Raw genomic sequence first — 22672 nt, 5'->3', positions numbered from 1 at the left:
CTCAACTGAAAAAGAGTCGAAACACATGGATGGATGACTGCAAAAATGACATGAATAAATACAAATATAATCACTAAATTGGAACATCATTGAAGAAGATCACACTGTGTGAAATAACTTTTCAGTGTGATAATATATTATCTGCACATGGACTTCACAAAGTTGGTTTCCAAAACAATCCTCCCACACAGCATCGAAAAAAACAAACCCCAAAAAAACCACATTAAAAAGTACAATAGAGCATTTAAGGTTAAATATTCCACAGTGAGACATTTTTGTCATATATTAAGAGCTTTAAAAGTTGAGTGGTTTCACTTTTTTAGATTCAAGTTTCAAAGCTAGTCAAGGTAACGGCAGCTCAAAATTACATTGAAAATAGGAAACAAGGGAACTTTTATAACTTTCATAAACATTTTATAGCATACTCCAATTTGCTGAGAGAGGCTCCAGAGTTTTTTCTTCTTTTAATTGTTTATTAGAATGGAAGAATTACAGTTATCTCTCCTGCATCATGGTGATTAGAATTACTTCAGAAGATTGGACTACAAAAAACAAAAAAAAAAAAAAAATGAAATGGGATAAATGTGAGCAAACATGAGTAAAACTCAAATGTGAAAATGTATTTGGTAAAGTGTGAACTCACACCGAACATGACACCTATTGTCTTTTCCCAAATAAATCAATTGTTGTAAATGGCTGATGTACTGGCAATAGATACAATTCAGTAAAACAAAAAGCTGTAAAGCTCCGCATTCATGTCATTTATTTACTTACATAATCTCTTCTGTCCCACATCAAACCCACCTTCATGTCTCCATCACAAATTGTCGCCTGAAAATACTAAGATTATGTCCAATCACTGCTTTTACTTTTAAGCCGTGACTTGATGAAGAAAAAAATGATTAATGCACTTTGGTTACCATTTCTATTTAAGATAGAAGATAAGTAATAGTAACATGTAAATAGTAAAATGAGAAGCAGGTGATGTTTGAAAAAACAACAAAAAAAAACCCCACAATTGTAGTGACACACACTTAAATACTTATTTATTTGGAATAAAATGTAAGCAAACATGCTATCGAGATGAGAGTACCCGTTTGAAGCCTTTCAATGACCAACAAACAATAAGGCCCCTTAAAACTGCATAAAAACATCTGTAATTTGGTATTATTCTAAAATATTTGGAATAAAATAACACATTTTGAAGAATAAGTTTTTTTTTTCTTGATGAGTAATGACATGACCTTGAAAATATGAAATAAATATCACCAGTGGCCTCCAGCTGCTTGTAGTTCGAGACCCCTGCTCTAGGTGTGTACCAGTAACCCCGTTTGATAAACCTCACTCTCCAAAGCTCACTACAGAAAATAAAAGTTTGCATTCTGGGATCCATGATGCTTGCTATCATTTGCCGGGTTCAATTGTTGGATAAAGACTCCTTCATTAAAGTTGATCATCTATGATTGTTTGATCGCTCGTCTTCAGTGCGAACACCTTCCTCCTTTATTCATGAGAAGCCTGATCATGTCGTACAACAGCATGGCTTTCTTTTGGTTTGTTGTGCTGCTGCTAATTTCCCTCTCCCCTCCCGAGAGCGCCCGTTAAAAGGAGTGCTGCAGACTACTTGGCTCTCATAGAATAAAGGTTTACATTATTTCCCAGAGGAGTGTTGTCGTCTCTGTTGTGCTATTGGATCACTGTGATTTAGAGTAGTGAAAGATTCCTGCTGCTCATCTCATTAAGGATGACTTTACGTCCTGTTGTAGTCTGGCTTTGGATTTGGCTCAACGTCTTTCAACACAGGGGAGCTTTTAATGCTTGTGGAATTTTTCTAATATGATGAAGCTTTACCATGATCACAGCTGGAAATTTTCAGCGACTTCAGCCTTTTCCCGGACCAATATACTAAGCGGTCTTATGTGAGTGGTAGTAATGGAAGGGGTGGTCTATGTTCTCACAAAGGTCAACAATTTTAAAGCTAAAAGCACTTCTTAGCGCTAGAAATCGATACGTACCGATTCCACACTTTCATGAAAACTGATACTGACGATTTCGGTGGTAAATTGTGTATTTTTTTTGTCTGTGTTTATACTCGATATTACAGCCTTTACTGTATCTGAACACCAGTTATTGTCGATAAAGTATCATGATGTGTAGTGCACTGCAGAGTAACTTACCATTTTTATAAGGCCATACTGACTAAAGCTATTAACCAGGCATTCCCATCAGAGTAATCATGACATGAGCAAGGTGACCTTCTTCGCTACAGAAAGCAGCCACGCACTCACTCACGCACGCACTCACGCACGCACGCACGTACGCACGCACGCACGCACACACGCACCAGCTGACTATGCTGATTTGCACACCTCAAGCCGGAGATGGAGGACCTAATCAGTGAAATCAGCTGGTGTAGTGTTTGGTTAGAATACAAATCCGCACACTCTTGGCTCCCGATACCATCCGATTGAGGACCAGTGAGCGAAAGGATAATTCCGGTCTATTTCAACTTGGCACACATCCCAAATGTGTCACAAGTGTGGCTACGCGGGTCTATTTTTAAGAATTCTTGGAAAACAAGGGCTTAACAAGGGAAACAGCACGAGCCTCCCACGGCTTTGTTGGCAAACGTGGTTTTCAAATGAATTCTTTCAAAAGCTCGTCTCAGACGGAAAACACAAGGAGACAAAGGATCGAGGCAACTTCAAGCTCACTTTCAAGTGGTTTAAATGATTCATTAACACATGTATTCTTAAAGACAGACTTCTGAGCTGTGCTTTAAAGGTACTTGACTGTCTTTGATTTAATGAGGAGAGCATAAATCAACACCGAGGTCCTGATAACCTCCAGTGAGAGCCAGCCAGCTGATTACTCTCTTAATTGCCTGATAGCCTGGTAATGATTATTTTATATAACATAAGTTGAGATAAGAGGATAAAGGTAAACTCATTTTCGCTGTGCCTGGTGACGTGCTGTAAGTTGTCACTGTTCAAAAATGTTTGTATTTTATATTGGGGGGGGACACACATTTGGTATTTAATAGTCTAGAGGCAAAAAGAAAAACTACAGTTTTTATACGAGTGCACAAAAAAAATTCAATAAATAGAAGAGCTTGAATTTAACATCTGGAGTGTGTGTGTGTGTGTGTGTGTGTGTGTGTGTGTGTGTGTGTGTGTGTGTGTGTGTGTGTGTGTGTGTGTGTGTGTGTGTGTGTGTGTGTCTGTGTTCGAATGTGGACGGTCTAAATGTCAAAATGTGTCTGGGACTTCTCCTCTGCAGCTGCATTTTGAAAGTGCTCCCAAGTAAATTTTAGAGCCAGTTAAACTACATGTGGGCTAAGCGCCTGCATGATGACATCTGGAAAATGATGGAAGTGTTAACTTTACGGCTGTATAATAAAGCAAAGAAATACGCGAAAGTGTTACAGACTCGAAACCGACTTCAAAACTGCAGCTTCAAACTAAAATGTGAAAATGACTTCACTTATATGGGGCATTTTCACAGCTTCTGCAATGTTAAAGCTCTGTGCGCTGTCAGTCGCAGTCATGCAAGAACACACACACATTCACACGCCAATGTTGATCGCTGCCATGCTCAACTTCACTGGGAGCAATTTTCAGAGTCAATGTCTTGCCTAAGGATACTTCGACAGATGAAAAAGATGGACTACTAATAATGTGTTGGAACTTATCACTGGAAACTCCTCTCACTTAAATACTGCTACTTCCTCATACATCTACTCCACTAAACACCGCCTTCGAGGCTTCTAGAGTTAAACACTACAGAGAGAAAGGAGATGGTCTTTAATTTTAGAAGGCAGAGAGGGGACCACTGACCATCAACAAGAAATTGAAACTGCTGGTGTCCTAAAAGAACTGTAGGCAAGGCACAAATCATTTCCATTCTGGAAAGAGACTGTTCAACCTGTCGCCTTCCGACAAGCGGTTCAGGTTATTAAAATGTAAAATGAACTCTAAATTCAATAGTTGGATCCAATATCGGTGCAATACACTCCAAATGTAAAAACAAAATTTGTTTTTTTTCCTTCCAATAGCAGTGGCAGCATATTTATTGTCGACCTTTGATAGTTGTTTTTTTTTTTTTGTCCTTGTGCAGCAATACAGTGATATATGAGACAGCAGTGTATCACACATAGGGAGCACTTTTCGGCGGTATGGGTACTTGTGCATGCTGAGAGGTCATGGTGCAGACACAATTTACATAATTTCACTTAACTGACATTCCTAATGCTGATGTTTTACTTGTACTGTTAAATATGCTGCAGTGTTGCAGTTTTCAATGGCAAGATAAAATGACCCCCAACCACTGGCAAAAAGAAAAGCTTTCATAATTTGCAGCACTGTAGAATTTTGACTGCCATTTTCTTGAATGCTGTATGTTGTCATCAATCTAAAATAAAATTCTTGAGTGTTTTACCAGGCTCTTTCAATTAGGGAAATTTGTATTACATTATCTCAAGATGTTGACCATCATAACAACGCTGCTTCTGGCAGAGGTGGAGCAGTACTCGCAGTCATGAAGCAGAAAGTAAGTACCGGTTCTGAAACTTAAGTAGTTAAGTGAATACTCACCTGCTCTCTATTACATGGGTCACCACAGCAACTTATTGTAACTTGCATTCTGGACTGGGCTAGTTTTTAAACGAGTTGCCCTTTTACAGCAATTGAAATTCAGGTTCTCCACACTTAGGGTTAATACTTCACACAATTAACTACCAAGAAAGATTCAGGTACTATAGGTAGGACAGTCAAGATACATGATGCCTCTTTGGCTGAATAATGGTCATCAACATGGATTTACAAGTTTAATCATTAGCAATCACACAGATTATGCACTTGTATCATAGTTTTCAGTCACAAACTAAACCATTTTCAAAATAAACCCCAAGGATGCCCCAAGAATTTCACATATAGTTTAAATGAATATCTTTTATGTGACACAGAGCATTCATCCAGGTAGCAGCTTGCGTTGTTTTTCTCCACAACAAACAGTATGCTCACTGGACTAAACTCCTTCACAGAGGTTTAAAAAAGAATTAGGTAATCTAGTAAGGATTAAAAAAGGACATTTGAGATGACGTGCTGGGAGTTGAAGTGAAAGAGTAGTCAGAAAAATCAAAACTCAAATGAAGTGCAGATACCTGAAAAATCTACTTACATACAGTAAAAGTAAGTACAAAATATTTACATCATACTATTTCCCACCTCTGGCATTTGATAAATGATAAATGATACCAGGTCACTGACAAAAGCAGATTTTTGGCAAAACAGGGATTCGATTAGACTGGGACGGACTGGCCATGTGCCCAGGGTGAAGTCTTTTGCTTTTAGTCACTCAGCTGGGAGAAGCTTCAGCTCTGTGTCGCCTCAAGTTGGATGGAGTGGGTATGGAAGATGGATGGATGGATCATAGAAGAATGAGAACAAGTTGGGAAGAATATATTGCAAAGCGGACAGAGTGTAGTTCCCAGCACAAAGCTCAAGTGCCATTACCCTGAACAACAGACAAACAAAAAAACAAAAATCTGCACTCCAGTAGGGATTATACTTGCCAAGAGTTATAGTGGATGTAATAGTAGTACATCGAGTGCACAGATGAAGATGGACACCCAGCTGGCACGTCACAATCCAAATACAAATGTGTCAATAAAGCGATCAAGCTATGTGTGACCACACATTGCCTTTTTTTTTTTTTTCCCTTCTTCAGTTAAATTAGTAGCTGTTAGCCTAAATACAGCAATACAGACTACAGTTTTGCTTTCACAATGAGCCATCGTTTCATGCAAATTAATGCCGAATGAAGTGTTACACAAGGAAAACACTAAGATTAATTAAACAAGACAACAGCAGATGTGATAATCCTTTGACTTTCTTTGACAAACCCGCTCAACTGGCAGTGCTTCAAAGTGCTCTGTTAATCCAAATGACTGCCCGACTCATTCGTATGTACAATGACAGACGATACAGAACGGTGGGATTTAACAGGGTTAAGAAACTGTTGATTTCTAAGGCCAACATCAGCTCCTGTGAATGTTTTATTACAACACCCTATTTATCAGTTAGCGGTTGAAAAATGTGCTATTTTTTTTTTTTTTTTCTTTTAATGGGGTCTTTAATATTCATGCAGCAGTATTATCACAGTCAGTGTTTCAAAGCAGCCGGCCCCAGCAGTCGGTGCCACCAGAGATTTCCACCAGCAGGGAGTCCTGGTCTGTCTACCACCATAACAGATTGATGTCTCATTAGAAAGATGGGCTGCACTGTACCAGAGGACATTATAAAAGGCGAGGACAGAAATGGAAATGCCTTGTTGGAGCCGTCCTCATAAAACTCCAGCAGTTCAAAAGGTGGTCTTCTCCCTGGACCACATCTAATTAAGGTGGAAAACACACCAGATCCTATTGGTGAAACCTGAATCTTGAAAGACACAGCTGATTTGTAAGTTTCTCACATCTACAACTAATATATAGTCACAAATCAAATCAAATAATCTTGATCCAGTAGTCCATAGTTTTCTAAACACAAACAAGTATTGACTTGAATAAGGAAAACTATGACAGCAAAGCTCGAGCAGATCATTTGTTCGATGCACATTGTTTCAAGTGTATTATTGATTTTAATCTAGTTTACGTTCTGTTTTATTCAAAGAAAGTCTGTCCCTGGACATCAGACATCACAACAACCATGTTAAGAGTTCAGAGTGGCCAATTAACACCCCGTGGTTCAATTTGTGTGAAGCAAGGCTCCAACGCCAAAACCCCTCGGTCAGCATTAAATGGTGGGAAACCTGTTTTTCTCCACTGCTCACATGAGAAAACACACATTTTTACAACATGCATCCATACTGTGTGTATCATCTGATTGCAAACACCATGTGTGGGGACAATGGAAGTTGGCAATCAGTAACATGGGAGAAACGACAAACCCTGCAGATTTGTATTCGCTTCGACAAAAATGTGAATCCTATAGTGACGAAGCCTCGGCGGACCACATCGCTCCGAGGTAACGAGGGAAACAGAGAGGGCGAAATGTCCAGCGGTGCTTTGAAATAAATGGGACTGAAACGGAGAGCAATGACAATGTTGAAGTATTTCATCATTTTCACTAAAATCCTGGCATTCATTCTGCCTCAATCTCACACAAAACAAAAAAACCCTTCACAGTCGCTAATGAGCATCATCGTTCCAAACTCTTTATTTGTGCTCGTACTGTGAGCAGGCTGCCTAACACAGGGCCCTCAGCTACAAGCCAGTCGGGTGCATAAACTCACCTCTTTCTCTCCACATATATTGCTGATGATGGAGTTGGAAGCTGGACTGGCAGACGGGCCAAGGACTGCCACCACCCCTTTAGACATGATCTGGCACACTGAGAGAACAGGAGAGGGAAAGAGAAAGGTGGGAGTGAGAAACAGTAAAAGTGAAACAGTTGGTGTGAAGCAGGACATTTAAAGAAAAAGAAAAAAAAAGCCCTGATCAGCCAGATGTTAATTGGTGCACATGCTGACTGTCTGAACTTGTAAACGGATCGCAGTCTGAACCAGCGTTTTTACTGTCTCAGAGGGAATTTGAACTTAACAGCGGTAGTGAAACCTGTGCAAGGACAAATGCCTCCGTCCCTGTTTGATATGCTCAAGCTGATGCGCAAAAAAAAAAAATTAAATCATAAGAGTTTGCTGCTTGTGGGAGCCTAGCAGGTGACAGAAACTCATATTAATGTGATACACTCCTGTATATGGAGAGAGAAAGATACAGGGGGAAAAAAGGATGAGACAGAGACAGATAAACAGAGTGACAGACAGCCAGAAAAGCAGGAAGACAGAACAGTGACATACAGAGATATCTGGAGGCTTAAAACATAAAATCTGAAACTCTGAACATTTGCACATGAATACCATAACATCCCCAGAAGTGACATGTACATCTCATCTTGTTTTGCCAAATCTACATTTAAAGGACTGATTTAAAGGCATTACCTTTAGGGGTGAAGACATCTTTAGACAAAGACATTTCAGTGGAAGTGAGTTTAACTCCTCTCTCACGTACAGAGGCCATATGGTTTAATCGTTTATAGTCCGTTTATAATCCCTGGCTTTTAATCAAACGCTTTAGTCAATGAGGTGGAAGAAAGAGCAGAGACGGTGTACGGTGTTGCTGTGAGAGTGAGTGCGCATGCAACATGCATGTGTGCAGTGGTAGCTGATGTTCGTGATTGGGTGAGATGCAGAACAATAGGCACGCCTGCGAGTTATAAAGTGGCACTGGTGTCAGGACTGTGTCCTGATTCCACAGGCGGCAAAATGAATGATTAATGAGTAATTCGGTCACCCGGTGGGACCTGTAAGACATGAATACAGTCACACCTCATGTAATACAACCTGCACGCACATTTACAGGGTATGTGGGCTTTCCACAAACACACACAGAAAGACAGACAGACGGACTGATCTGTTTCTTATTTTCCAATTAACTTTCTCTATGATTACTAATGTTTATGACGATAAAAAGATGAAAAATCCCAAACTAGATGCCGGCCAAAAATAATAAATACATGTCAAGACACATATTAACAATTCCTGAACCACAGGTGTGCACGCCAAAACACATTTACGCCTGTCTGCATTGTCTGACTCTTTTATAAATCTGAGTGGTTTGACTGCAGTGCAGCAGGAGTCTGGTTTGCTCGACACCTTCATTTGTCCTCTTTCAGCATAGAAAACATAGTATGACCCACTGTGACCAGTCGTTTCAAACGTTACTTACGATATTGTAGAAAGTAATAAATGTTATCTGAGTGTCAGCTTAAGTTTAGTATAAGTATTTACCCATGTTTCAGTTGAAAGGTGCCCAGACTGCGAAAAAGGTGAAACTAAGGTCAAGCTGAGCCGTGTTGCAATTCCTTCATCTCGGCCAAGGCAAACAAAACAAATGAGTGTGGTTCATACAGTATTTAGTTCCCACTGACCTCAGCAATCGTACCAAAAAGTGTAAATTGTACTAAATTCTTAAAGGAATATATTGTGGAGCCTATACTTTCCTAACTATTGCAACACCGGAGTGTGCTGAAAAAAAATGTGTGTGTGGGATTTTTATGGCGGCATTCCTACCAGGCCAACGCTCGCCAATGATTTAAAAATTGTCTGAAGGAATCAAAATAGCAGCAGGTTGTATATCGGTGCACTCGAGAAGGAATAAATATAGCATGGTTCTCCAGTCTGTCACAGTGGATTTGGTTTGTTTGACGTCTCTTTTACATGCTGTGTTTAGAGTTTGATTAAACTGCACCAGTGTGTTTGGAGGTGCATTCAAAGTCATTCAACCAGGTTCCCATTGACAACATTCATATCTCCACAAATAAAGTGCACCACAGCATTCCCACCAAGGCTACTTTTGATCAAAACAAACAAGGAGTAAAAATAGCCTTACATTGAGCTGGAGTCTTTTAATGTGACTTGCAAAGAGCTGACCACGAATGAAGAAGGAAAACAAAGTAAAATAACCTGGTGGACTCGAAACATTAGTCATGTGAATGTCTGAAAATAGCATGCAAGGTGAGAATAACAAAAAAAAAAAAAAAAAGAACTTCATGACTGTATGGTAAGCCAAAAATGTGTTTATTTATATTTAATATGTTTGATTTTCAAGACTCAAAGGAAGACTTCATGACCAGAACCTCTGAATATTAACCACTACATACAAATTTCATGACCCTGAAATCAAAAGGATATGTTCCAGTTGGCAAAAGCATAGACAGTAAGAGGAACTAGATGGTTGCTGGACAAAAATATAAAACAACTAAGACAAAAAAGATGTCAGATGTGATGCAAAATAGACCTTTTACAAAAGTAAAAAAAAAAGGAATTTGTAAAACATGGAAACAGCCCCTGATCTACATCTAACACTAAGTGTAAATTACAGTATAAGTTTGAGCGAGTGAGTGAGTGAGTGAGTGAGTGAGTGAGTGAGTGAGTGAGTGAGTGAGTGAGTGAGTTATAAAGGGATGGAGTGAATGGATTCATAAAAAGACGTTTGGATGAAGATGCTGATGGTTGAGCATATAGATGAGTGGACACATGGCTGGACATGTGGATTCATGAACGTATGGACGGCATGGTTAAAGGATGAATTTATTAATGGATGAGTTTGCAGAGATCCAAAACAAGCTCCAAATGCTGAACATTTGCAATATTGCATAATCAAATTAGATCATGTTTGTCTTTTCTGGGTAAAACTTTTTTCTTTTCTTTTTTTTTTTAAAGCAGTGCTCGACCACCTCAGGCATGAGTGCCACAGTTTGCATGCCTTGGCATAATCACTGGAACGCCTGTAAAGGAACGCTCAGTATGCATATTGATTAAAATCAGCTGTCATGGATGGAAGCAGCTTTGTCAGTCACATATGCACATATATATGGCATTCACATATGCACAGCATGACTGTGTCAGGCCTGTCTTCTTGAGTTTGAATGACAGCACACCCCCACACCACGTTCTTATAGCGAGTGCACTGAATTTAAAACAGAGACCTGAATCTGAAAGCAATGCCACCTGAGAAAAAAAAAAAAAAAAAGAAGCTTGTTAGAGCCAACCTTCATAGATGGAGGGTTTTACTTGTTTCTCACAGGAGCGTGGGCATGAATTACATCTCACATTTGGCAATAATAGTGAGGTCAACTGAACTTGGTCATACTGTATGTCTTGGAAGATGTTTTGCCCCTTAGCCAAGTGGCTTCATCAGTTTGTACGGTTCCCTAGACTAATCTGGTTTTTCTAACTAAATGCTGGCGAGCTCTGGTACGTCAACTGCTTGGGTGTGTCAGGTATTGGTCCGTATGTGTGGGTTTTCTGTACACCTTAATGTGAAGGTTTCCGTCTTTCCCACTGTGAACATCACAGTCATGGCTGCTCTTTGACGATCACCACCTGTTGCAATACAACCTGGGTGTTATCAGAATGCTGCAGCACCGAGCTGATAATATACTGTACCTACCAGAACTGAGGCTCAAACAAAGGAGCACAAACATCTGAGGGGACTGAGGGGAGCACTTAAAATTTGAGGCTCCCTGAGTTGGACTTTGAGGAGAAGACCATCATGCTCCAAGAAGATAAACAACACAGTGAGGAGGGAAGAGACAGCAAACGTAACAGAAATGTAATTCTCTATGTGTTGGGTGCCTCTGAGAAATGGAGACGAATTTACAACAAACATCCCATCTCGGCATCTTTCAAACCAAGTAACACAGTCAGACAGACACTGGCATATTCCAACTACGGCGCAACACACTCTGAGAAAAGCAATTTGGTGTATGCCGTAAAATGCTGCCATCGGTGCAATAACCAAATCTAAAAAAAACATAGGGCCCAACACAGAAGGGCTGACTCCTCCGGTGTCTAGTCATATCTCTAGGAACAGTCGCACTCCTGTAAAGACGACAATGTCCACCTTCTCCTAACAGAGGGGGGAGATTACTCCACAATCTCTCCTCCATTTGCACCATTGTTCTTATTTCTGTGCCACACAAATTCAAAAAATACAGCTTCAAAAGGTCATGGTCATTTAAAAGTGACCTCCTCTGAACCCCATGTGACCTTGTGGGACTGCGATGACCAGATTGACATTTGATAAAGACTGAGTGACAAGAGTCACATAGGAACCATCAACATAGAAACCCAAGGGCATTACCGTATGAAACCTTGGGTGGCCTTGGGTTTCTACGGTGGATAGCTTTGCATACTGTGGTTCGTTGTTGACTTCCAGCTGAGCTTCTATGAAAATACAGAGTTTCTCTCTAAAATACACAGTGATTTTATCTTCTCAGGAAACTCTGTGGCCCTGGAGTCCGTCAGCAGATCTTGGAATTTGTGAGTAGAAAATGTTTTGACAATGATTGTTCCTGCTTGGTATAGTTACTTAAAATGTAGATTTGATAAAAAGCTCTGGGATTCTGTCTATTGCAACTACAAAAATTGGAAAAAACCCAGAAGCCCTCAATATAACATTTTACAGAGGAAATGAGGAAGAAGTCGAGGAGCATCCTGTTAGACTACTCTCATTCTCTTTCCAGCCAGTTTGACATTTTAAACTCTGGGTCTACTCAGAGTCCCTGGCAAGTAAAACTATATTCAAGAAATCATTGTTCCAGAATGCTGTTATTGTTCCTAAATGTACATTTACCAACTGGGTCTGGGCCACGGCGAATACTCAGTATTTGTTAATCTTTTTATGAATCAAATTTTGGTTGGGTGAAAAAAAGACTTTACTCTTAAAGTTTTACACCCTGGCGGGTAATAAAGATGTATTCTATTCTATGGTGATTATGGCACACATATTGACAAGACAATTCTAAATTCGTACTCTATGTTAAAGGATGGCCGCTGATTTAAAGACCGCTTCAAAACTCGACACCCTGACCCAAATCTACTCCTTCACCAATGAACGTTAACAATGAAAAGAACAATTTTGGGCCATACATTGCCAGAAGAGAACCAAGTCGCCCAGTGTGGTTAGATTATTAGTCGAAGGGTCATGAAGGCAGCTGAAAGCAATTATCCCTGCTTAGAATTGATTTCCACTGATCAATAGAAGCAACTGGAACCCTCAAATGACCATAAGCCTGTAACGACGAACCCCCGACAGGCTTGATCGTTTCAAATGAAAACAAAATAAATGCAAACCAACATGGGACATAAAACACACATGAACAATTTGTTTTTGTTTTCTTTTCAGGTGTACACATGCCAGCATCAAAGTAAACCATTGTGTGGTCTGTGTATCCACTATATCTGTGAAAGAATGGTAGTTTGTGAACAAGTCTTGTGTATTGTTGTCTGCCTCTAAAAGCAGCGACTCGTCCAAGAAGAAATATATGTATGAGCTGTGCTTTATAGAGGCTGGAGTGAATGCATGAAAGGTGGGGGCGGGTCTTTTCTTTGCAGGTAACGCTCCCTGTGTGATATTTCCATCTAACCGCAGCCACTGATCCTTCCCTAATCCAATTCCCAGCTCTAATTACACACTCTGACACGCAAACGTAGAAATGCCCAATGTACACACAATCTACCTCTCACACAAACACACACACTCACTACTTTGCATGTGTGCACCCAAACACACCGATATCCTCAGATGCAGTCGAAGGAAAGGGGCTTGTCTTAAGCCAAGCGGAGAAGGTAATGCAGTTTCTTGATGTTGTGGTAAGTGGAGCAATGTTTCCATGGATAAGGCAGAGCCATCAAAGCCGTTTAGTTTGCGAAAGTGGGAGTGAGCCATATTGAAAATCAATCCTCTCACTTCTATTCATTGCTGTGTGTGTTTGTCATTTTCTGCAGACATCGATGGTCTATCGATTTAGGAGTGCTTCCATTAAAAATTAAAAAATCGAAACGATAAACACTGAAGTGTGAGGCAACACGCTAATGATCAGGGTGTCTGTTATATGAACACCTGCCTACGATGGCTGACATATTGGTCCTACAGCCTGTGTTAATGGGCCCCCTCTTAAGCTGCGTCCTAATACAGGTTCTGCATCCTTCAAGGGGCACAGCTTTCTCAGTCTTCGGAGGGCAAGTCTGCTGAAGTGTGGGTAGTGGGCAGAGGATGACGACTAAAATAAAATCATATGGGACAGTTTAGGTCCCAAAAATATATCTCAAACCAACACTTTAAAGTGGAATTGCTCTGCTTTCCTTTATGGTGGCACTTTTCTTTGGGCAGCTCAACAGAATTCACAAAAAAACCCACTAATATAAGGTTAATTAATAATCCATTTTGCTTGTAAATTGGTTGAGTTTAAAGCCCATACTATCATTAACAAATGTCTTGATTTGTTTTTTCTCCCATAGATCACATTAGTTCCCACGTGTCGTCCATAACTAAATACCAGGTTGAGTGAAGGGTGTATGCTACATGTTGAGCAAGTAACACAAATCAATACAATTACTTGGCTCTACCTTGGAATATGCAAGACTACGGAGGATACACTAATAGAATATGTTGTTGTTATGGAAACCATTGAATTAAGGTAGCCTTGATGCAAGTTGACTGAGATCATCCATCTTAAAATACAACTTTTGAAGGATACAGCCTTTAGTACATTGATGCATGAGCGAAAACTTTGCCTCTCCTTTGGTTGAGAAACCTGAAATTTTATTTAATCCTGTAAAAATTCATAGAAAATGTGCCACAGTTGAAGAGCTCAGCCCCATTTACAAGATAACTGCAATTTTCAATATCTGACAGTTCTTCAAAATTACAGTCAAGTTCATGCAATAAATGTGCACATGCCTGTGAATCTTGCTTGTAATTAGAGTAGTTCTTCAGAAGTAATGAGGGCCACTATAATGATACAAAGATAAATTTTTCTGCTCTCCGATAGCTCTTCAATTCTAAAGCTATCCTGAATGGTCCACGAGTTGTATTTATGAGAAGCACACAAGCCAAATACTCTCAGCTGTGACAAGATAGAAATAAAAGGGTTAAAAAGAAAAGTATTAAAAGGCTCCTATTTCAGCTGGGCATCGATATTGGGAAGCTTTATTACATCACAACACAGGTTTCTTCTCACAAAATGTTTTTTTTTTCCTCTCTGGCACAACACAATGAAAGTGGAAGAACTTGGAAGAGAACAAAGCCAAACCCGGTAAACATACAAACACCTTTTTGAATTGTGAAGGTATCAAAAAACACTGTGACAGCTCATTTTGTGTTTGTGCACCGTGCTGGTCTGTCATTTATTTTCAATCTTTTTTTTTTTTTTCTTTCTTCTGTTTGCTTTTGTTTGACCAAAATATTGTTTCAGCCGACAGACACCCGGGGGCGGGAGAGCACGAGAGAGCGACTGAAAAGGAGGCAGAAGGTGTGATTCCAAATGACAGGCTGGTGGGTCTAAAAATCAGAGAGATGCTTTCTGCTGGCGCCGACGTGACTCAGAGCTGCTTCGCATTTAATGACTTTGTCTCTTCCTCTGATTTCACAAGCTATACTGTGCGTTGAGCACTTGAACCAAAACACGTAAACACCAGCTTTCGCCCCTCTTCAAATAGCGGGCGTTTCTCCTCAGTGTTACTTACTTGTTTCGCCCATCTCGTATTCACTGTCTCGCAGCAGTTCGAAGATGTCCACCTCCAGTTTACCGGTGGTGGATCGGTTAGTGCTCCGGTTGATGCTATCTTTGGCCAGCGTGATGGCCAGCCGCTCTCCTCTGCTGCACTCCATAGGGTCATCAAGGATAGCAGCTGAGGAAAAGGGAGATAAAATGGATGGTGAGGCTGGGCACAAGGGAAACGGAGGGAGAGTTAGAAAGGATACGTCCACCCTGGTAACTGTGGACCGTTTTCCCAAATACGTGAGGGTTAGAAGGGCCGATGCGACTGCCAATCTCAACAGTCTGAGGACCGATAAAAATTTCTTTTTTTCCCCCTTTTTACAATAAAAGTTCAGCCCACTGAAAGCTGCTCCCAGGCTGCATGGATTTATTAGCACCAATAGTTACGTGACATTTTGTGAACGCTGTTCTCCATTAATCTAGAGAGGCGCAGTATTGTTCTTAATAAATCCATACACTTTGGGAGCAGCTTTTAGTGGGGAATATACTTTTGTTCTAAAAGGGTGAGTGCTGTGTAATGTAAATATGAGTTCTGTATGATAAAACCTTGAGCACTTAAAAGCCTCAAAATCTTTCCGCGGCTTGCCGCCGCTTTCAGGAGCACCGGAATAATATAAATTTGTAATATCCTGTTTATGACAGCAAAATGACTCAAAACATCTGTCGCTTGTTTGGCTTTCATAAAGGCACACTGGAGACTTCAAACTTCAGTCACTACAGCAGCAGCTTTTCAGAGCCTCTACAGCCAAACTAAATCGGTTTGCCACGAGAACATTAAAGAGTGATGAGACAACATGTTTTATCCTGAAGTGATTTGTGTGCTTTCTGCATGCAATATTTGTGGTAATGTAGCGTTATAATCAGGAAAACCCATTCCTGTCGTGCGCATAGTGGCGGCAAACCCAATTATAAATGGACTGGACAAAGATAATGCACTCCCCTCGTTTTGATTGCGGGAAAACAATAATAAAGCAGCCCCACAATTTAAGAAGAAAACTGGAGGAAATTTATTAAACAGGATATTTATCATTTCAAAACACCAACCAACTGGAAGGAGTGGTTCATTTGTAAGCGTGCTCTGATAATTTGAGTAATATTGTGAATTTATTCCAAGACATTCAACTGCATAGATGTCAAACTGTCATGGAGGGCAATTAAAGAGGTAGAGCAAACATCATTTGTTTACCGTGTAGTCACACAGGGGAGGAATTGAATGGCACATGATTTAAAGGGGACATATCATGCTAAATCCACTTTTTTAGCCCTTAAATGCATTTTGTTGTATATTTAGAGTGTTTAGAAGTACAGAAAAGTTCAAAGTAGTCTCTTCAGGTGCTCCGTTGATATATTTATATTCTGTTTTGGTCATATTTTGCGATCGGTTTCGATTTTTCTATTCTCTATTACGTTTTTTGAACAATGACGTCACAGTATTCTCAGCGGAACTGCCAAATTAGGACATCGACATTTCGAGCAATCCGCCATTTTTGTTTCTCGCTGTGATTTTGTAGTCCAACCGAAGTTACGAGAGGATAAGTCGAAATGTTCGGTTGTTGGATGTAGTAACCCACAAGCTTCGTTACACCGTCTCCCAGCATCAGAACCTTTTCGAAGTGCCTGGTTGAGTTTTATTTTTCACAGAAATGTACCTACATCTGTGGGTAAGGTCATTTTTGTGTGCGCGAATCACTTTAAGGACGACTGCTTCAGCAACCTCCGCCAGTATAAAGAAGGATTTGCCGAAAGACTTGGTCTGATTGAGCTTTCAGTTCCTTCTATCTATGGAGACGACGAACAGAGCACTTCGGTAAGCTGTATATAACGCTAAAAAGTGTGATGATAAGACGTCCCTGTCATTGTTTTGTTAGCATTAGCAGTTGCACCGTCTTCATATGTTAGCGCTGTGTGCTCGTTTTAGATTATAATGTAACTTCTGTGTTAAATAGTCGTTGTAATACAGGCAGTATTGTAGTCGTGGGCATGGATGGAGAAGTTAGTGTAAATATAGTAACACACCATTGCGTTACATCCATATGAAGACGTTGTTCTGTAGGTGCATCATCGTCATTTTCATCTCGCTCCGCCGGGTCCGACTCTGGCTCCAACATGTATGGCTGGATGGACAAATCTTCCGTTGTTGACATTTTGTAAATAATGTGTGAATATAAAGTTTCTGCGCCGCTAGATAATTGTATCTGTTCTATCAAACTACAAAGATGGCCGAACAGGGTGACGTTGAACCGAGTGTCACCTCTGCAACCTGGAGAGGAGGAGGGGTATGAAGTGTCTCATTTGCATTTGAAGAGACCGCCCCAAAACGAGTTGCTCTCAGAAGCACATCAGAAAAGGGGTTGAAAAGGGGCCTGTGGAGCTACAATAATGAGGAATTCAGACCCAAGCATTGCAGTTTCGCGTTGTATAGACCACAACTGTATGATTTATATGTAAAAAGGAAGGATTTAAAAGCATGATATGTCTCCTTTAATATATGCTGAATACATTTTACAGTAAAAAAAAAAAAAAGTAGTAAAAATGTGGTAAAATATGAGGGGTGGTCCACAGAAGAACGCCGGTTCACGTAAACGCACCATCTGTAGCCGATCATCCACACGAGGCAGCGTTCTAGAAGCCCGAAAAGTCAGGGGTCCCAGAGTGGGAGAATTCTAAAACCCGGGCTCTGCAGTGAGGGGTGGATGGCAAAGACAATCATCTGTGGAAAAACGATGATGTCATCACCCCCCTCACCCCCCATGGCGGTCCGCAATGTCATCGAATAACCACAACAATCACAAACTACGCGCTCCAGTCGAGTTGCGGAAGCTACTAACGCTAGCTGGAGGAGGAGCAGCGCCATTGACTTCAATATAACTCCGTGATATTGAAGTCTATGTGCAGGAGTCTAATTCTAAATTTCTATGCGCTCTGTCTTCTTCAGTGTTTTGGTGTGTTGTGTGAGTCACAGCGCCCCTAAAGGGCTGGCATATGTACTACATGCCCTCAAGCCTCATGTTGAGCCGTGTTCACAGTGAAGTGTGGACAGAATGTTTTTGGAGAACCCCGGGTAGAAAAACAGATCATTTTGGCTCTTGTGGATGTGGCCTGAGGCTCCAGCCTAACACCCCACACTGCACTGATGTTTGGACGTTGCCAATGTTGTCCATTAGGATGGACAGAGATAGATAGAGCTCAGCTTACTCGCCTACTTGTCCTCAAATATCAAAAACCACTATCAACTAAGCGTTTTTTTTATTTTTTATTATTACATACATATGGATTTTATTCATGAGGATTTCTCAGTTGTGGGACTCATAAAGGTTTATTGTGTCTTGTCTTGTCTCATGAACTCCAGTCATTAACAAAGCATGTGAATAATGGAGCTATAACTTAGACCTAGCGTAAAGCAAGGAAATCAAACTGATTCTGGATCAGGGTCAACGCACACCTCAAGTCGGTCGGATGAAAAAAATCAGAGCACAAATAAATACAAATGACTACAGAGCTTCTACATTTTAAAACAATAAAGTAAAAACATAGTTTTTCAAAAGATCACGTCACAAAACTGGTGGTGAAAAGTCACCACCAGTTTAACAAATTACGTAAAACTCCACCATTGATTTTCTATGCATATTGGCAAAAGGATGCTGCATGATTCCTTTTGCCTTCAGCATGATGCTCATGTAATTTCACGAACAGAAATTAGCTGATTGGCTCACCTCACAAACATTTCAAGGACAAATGATGAACAGCATTTACTTTTAATTAAAAATGTGCATTTATTGTGATATTTACAATTTGAAAGGTCTTCTTGACGGCTGTTTTGGCCTGCAGGCTATATGTTGATGTATACTGATTCCATTAAACTGCTAAAAGTCTCAGCAGTGATGCAAGTTGAAAAAAGAGAGCTTAATTTAAAAAAAAAATGTAAAGTTGACATGGAGGAAGATCATTATTCATCCCAATACATTAATTAAATCAGCTCAAAATGTACACCAAAACAGCTTCGCAGCTCTTCAGCCCCAATACATATGCAAAAATGTGTATCGTCTGCACACAAAGTACAATATGATGACAGTAAGTGGTTCATGAGAACAAGTACAAATAATATTATAGAGTGTATTACACTTCAATATGTCTACTATATAGATCACTCAAGGGTAACTAGAAAAACATAATAAAGAGAGCAGCAGATGTGTGAAAGCAAGCTCAGTAATTAGTGCAATTACACAAGGCTAGCACAAAGGTTCCCAAGTTAAATAGATTACATTTACAGCAAAGGCAGAGGCAAGAGATAAAAGTAACCAACCCAGAAATGTGTGAAATTAATAAGGCCCAAAAAAAGACAATTAAGAGCAACGTAGCCAAAAGGTAAATGTAGTGCAGACTCTCCATTAAAGAGAGTGAGAGAGAGAGAGAGAGAGATTCAAAAAAAAAAAAAAAAGAGTCTGGGTTGCATGTTGTAACTTTAAGTCTAATCATATCAGTTTTAAATGTGCAGATGTGCATACAGAGCTGGGACATGTTTGAAATGACCTTTTCCCTTCTGATCATACAGCTCAATAAACAACAACCAACTCTGACTTTAAAAGATGGGACATATCCACTCATCTGATATCATGGCGGGTCGCAGTCACGGCAAGATAATATCTACAGCCTATTAAAATGTTTTGTTAAGAAGCACTGAGTGACAGGAGGGCACCATCAGGGCTCACACTCGTCTCTGTCCCACTGTAAAAGTTGCGAACAAAAGATGTATTCAGATCTTTAAGCACTTAACATAACTCCCTCTTGATCATAAGCAGCTGAAAAAAGCTTAATCTGATCAACAGCACATTATTTGGACAGAAGACTATCAAAATATCAAAAGCACAAATTCAATTAAACTTTCATGCAAGTGGCGGCCGAGAGACTTCTTTGTAACAAGCAATGATGGAGACTTGTAACTAAAAGTGTAGAAGAAATTACTGTATAAATTCAATTAATGTATTCCCAAAAATACCAGCTCGTGGTTGTGAGTGACAGGCCGGGGAGTCGTGGAGTATCTATGCATCTTCTCATCCGTTCACGTAGGAGGCTTTCTCAAAGCAAACTGAATCAGTCCAACTGGATTTGATCACATGTATTGGAAGACTTTACCAATTATCCAAGTGGCTTCATCAGTCCATAAGGTTCCCTTGAATGGGCTGAGTTGTCATGACAACGGCCGAGTAGTGGGACATTACGATATGTCCCACAGTGTCGGAACATGACCAATTATGAAAACGCAAGCTATATTCAATATACAGTATCCATACCAGTAAATCAATTATGAGCTTCCATATGCCTGAAGTCAGTTTTGTCACCACCCTGTCTCTCTGTCTAAGCAACACTGGAATCGCCGCCTTGCACCACCTGGTTGGTGAGTGACTTCTCATTGAGGTAAGACTGGATCGACCCATGACCCAATGAAGGCATCATCGCTTTCGCACATGTATCTCATGGATTTGTCTTCTGTTTGATTGAAGTTTGATTTTCTACTTTCTAGATTGACGCCTTGATGCTGTGATCAATGGACGTACGGACAGACAAGTCCAACATGACATGAAAATAAAAACTGTTGTCAGGGAGAGTGTAACGAATCATGTCTCAATGAGGCAAACACAAATAAACTGAGTGACGATGACACCTCGGGCCACACAGTAAAGTCAAAAATCATCTGGCCCTCAAATGTTTCAGCTGTAATTAGTCATTATTTAAATATATAACTGAAAGGATTTAGTTTTACACATTTAAGGTCCAGTTGATAAGATTAGATTAAGAAGTTCAAGCACACATTTTGTTAACTATTTTACAGCAACTTAACTAAATAGTTTTATCAAATAGCTGTAATAATAAAAAATGTCCCCTACATAATACAAGCCTTTAACAGAAGGAATGGCCAACTGGGCCATACCAAGTAGCATTCCTTTTTGTAAGGGCAGTTTCAATTGAGTTTTTTGACAATACCATTTGAGTCATTATGTTTACATTTTCTGACCGACTGTGAAACTTTTACAGGTTAAAGGGCTGACCTGATGCTGTGTATATTTAAGTTTTCTGTATATTTACAGATTGTTTTCCTCTCTACTGCATGCATACTGTACGGTCTGATCAGCCATTCTGTACAGTGGTGTCACATTTGTTTTTTGTCCGCAGGTCAAATCTGTCCTTTCCGTTTTCAGTTTTACAGCGTGTTCTGCTGACAGATTTATTTCTGAGCTCTGAAAATAGAAGTTTGGTAAATATGTCAGTCCTTTGTTAAAAGAAAAAAAAAAAAAAAGCTCACTACAATGCAAAGCAAATATACTGTACATTTTTCAGAACTTCGTGAGTGGATATGAAATCACACTAAGACTGAGTAATAGATTTTATTCTTGGTTTCCTTTGTGTTTATGCAAGTGTAAATATGTGGCATGACAAAAGAAAGAACTTCAGTCAGATTTGCAATCATGGTGTTTTAATAAATTATGCCAAGTTTACCTTAACAAATCAGTTTTCTGAAGAAATTAGGATTGAAAATGTAAGAAACTGTCACTCAATCCTTTGATGCCAATAGAAGCTTGCAAATGTGCAACCTCATAATGGATATCAACCTGCACTGCAACATGACTCATACATAAATGAGCCAAAGTCAATTTTTTTTCTTCCTTTTTAGCAGTATTTACATAATTTCTCATGAATGGGCTACGTGTTCTCCTTTTCAATTATTGTACAAAACCATGTAAAAAATGTAAATGATCTCAAGTGAAGTGCATTAATAAACACAGCAAATGCATGTACAGTAGTATGCCTCAGTAAAAGTTATGATTCTGACAGACTTTGATCTCCTAGGTATTGGCCTTTTGCAGTGGTCAATACATGACAGCTGGCAAACAAGCAAGGGTGTTTTCATACAGCAAAAAAAAAAAAAAAAAAAAAAACATGCGCTGAAGCTTGAGCCATCCAATCCAATCAATGAGTACCCAGGAGGTACGCTGAGGTGTAGCGGACCGTGCACTGTGGAGGGGAGGCTCAAGTGAAAAGCAGGTATGAAAGAAGAAATCTTGCGAGAAAGCTGCACACAGCACAGGGATGTGATCTCGTTAGGTCTTTTAGCATCACTCACAGAGCTTGTCCTTTCGTAAACATGTCAACACTCTCCAGTTCAGCAACAAAGCACCAACCGCACAGTTTTGAGTCATCATACGCAAACTGCATAAGCTCTGTTAACACTGTAAGAACAGCCCATTGTATAACACCGAGAGTCCTTATTGCAAAGAGCTGTGCAATTCTGTCACCTTTGTTTGAAACATGTGTAATGCAACATTGCACCTCTTCTTGCAGCCAGACATACACACTGTACACACACACACACACACTCAGCCATTAGAGTTTCTGTCACTTTGACTTGTGCATTCAGAGCTGTGAATTATCCAGCCTGAACTTGTGTTTTTTTTAACCACAGCAGAACTGTTTATAAGTTGGAAACTTTTAACTTTGTGCACATTTTGCTTGCCTTTGTTTTCCTTTGGAGTGACACGTTTTGTGTCATAAGT

General features: G+C 39.9%; 1 protein-coding gene across 3 annotated transcripts in view; it reads right to left on the bottom strand.

Moving 5' to 3' along the window:
* grik4 (glutamate receptor, ionotropic, kainate 4) overlaps positions 1–22672 on the bottom strand; it is a gene marked incomplete at its 5' end in the record, with an annotated part of 199662 nt that overhangs the window by 139511 nt on the left and 37479 nt on the right. For all 3 annotated transcript variants that reach the window (XM_080458998.1, XM_080458999.1, XM_080459000.1), the window contains 2 exons: positions 7291–7388; positions 15088–15252. In XM_080458998.1, coding sequence (XP_080315124.1) covers positions 7291–7388; positions 15088–15252 — 263 coding nt within the window. The remainder of the gene's footprint in view (positions 1–7290; positions 7389–15087; positions 15253–22672) is intronic.

Source organism: Lipophrys pholis (genome assembly GCF_963383615.2).
Source record: "Lipophrys pholis genome assembly, chromosome: 3".
Lineage (NCBI taxonomy): Eukaryota > Metazoa > Chordata > Actinopteri > Blenniiformes > Blenniidae > Lipophrys > Lipophrys pholis.
The sequence above is the reverse complement of the archived record's forward strand: the minus strand, read 5'-3'. Positions and strand labels throughout refer to the sequence as shown.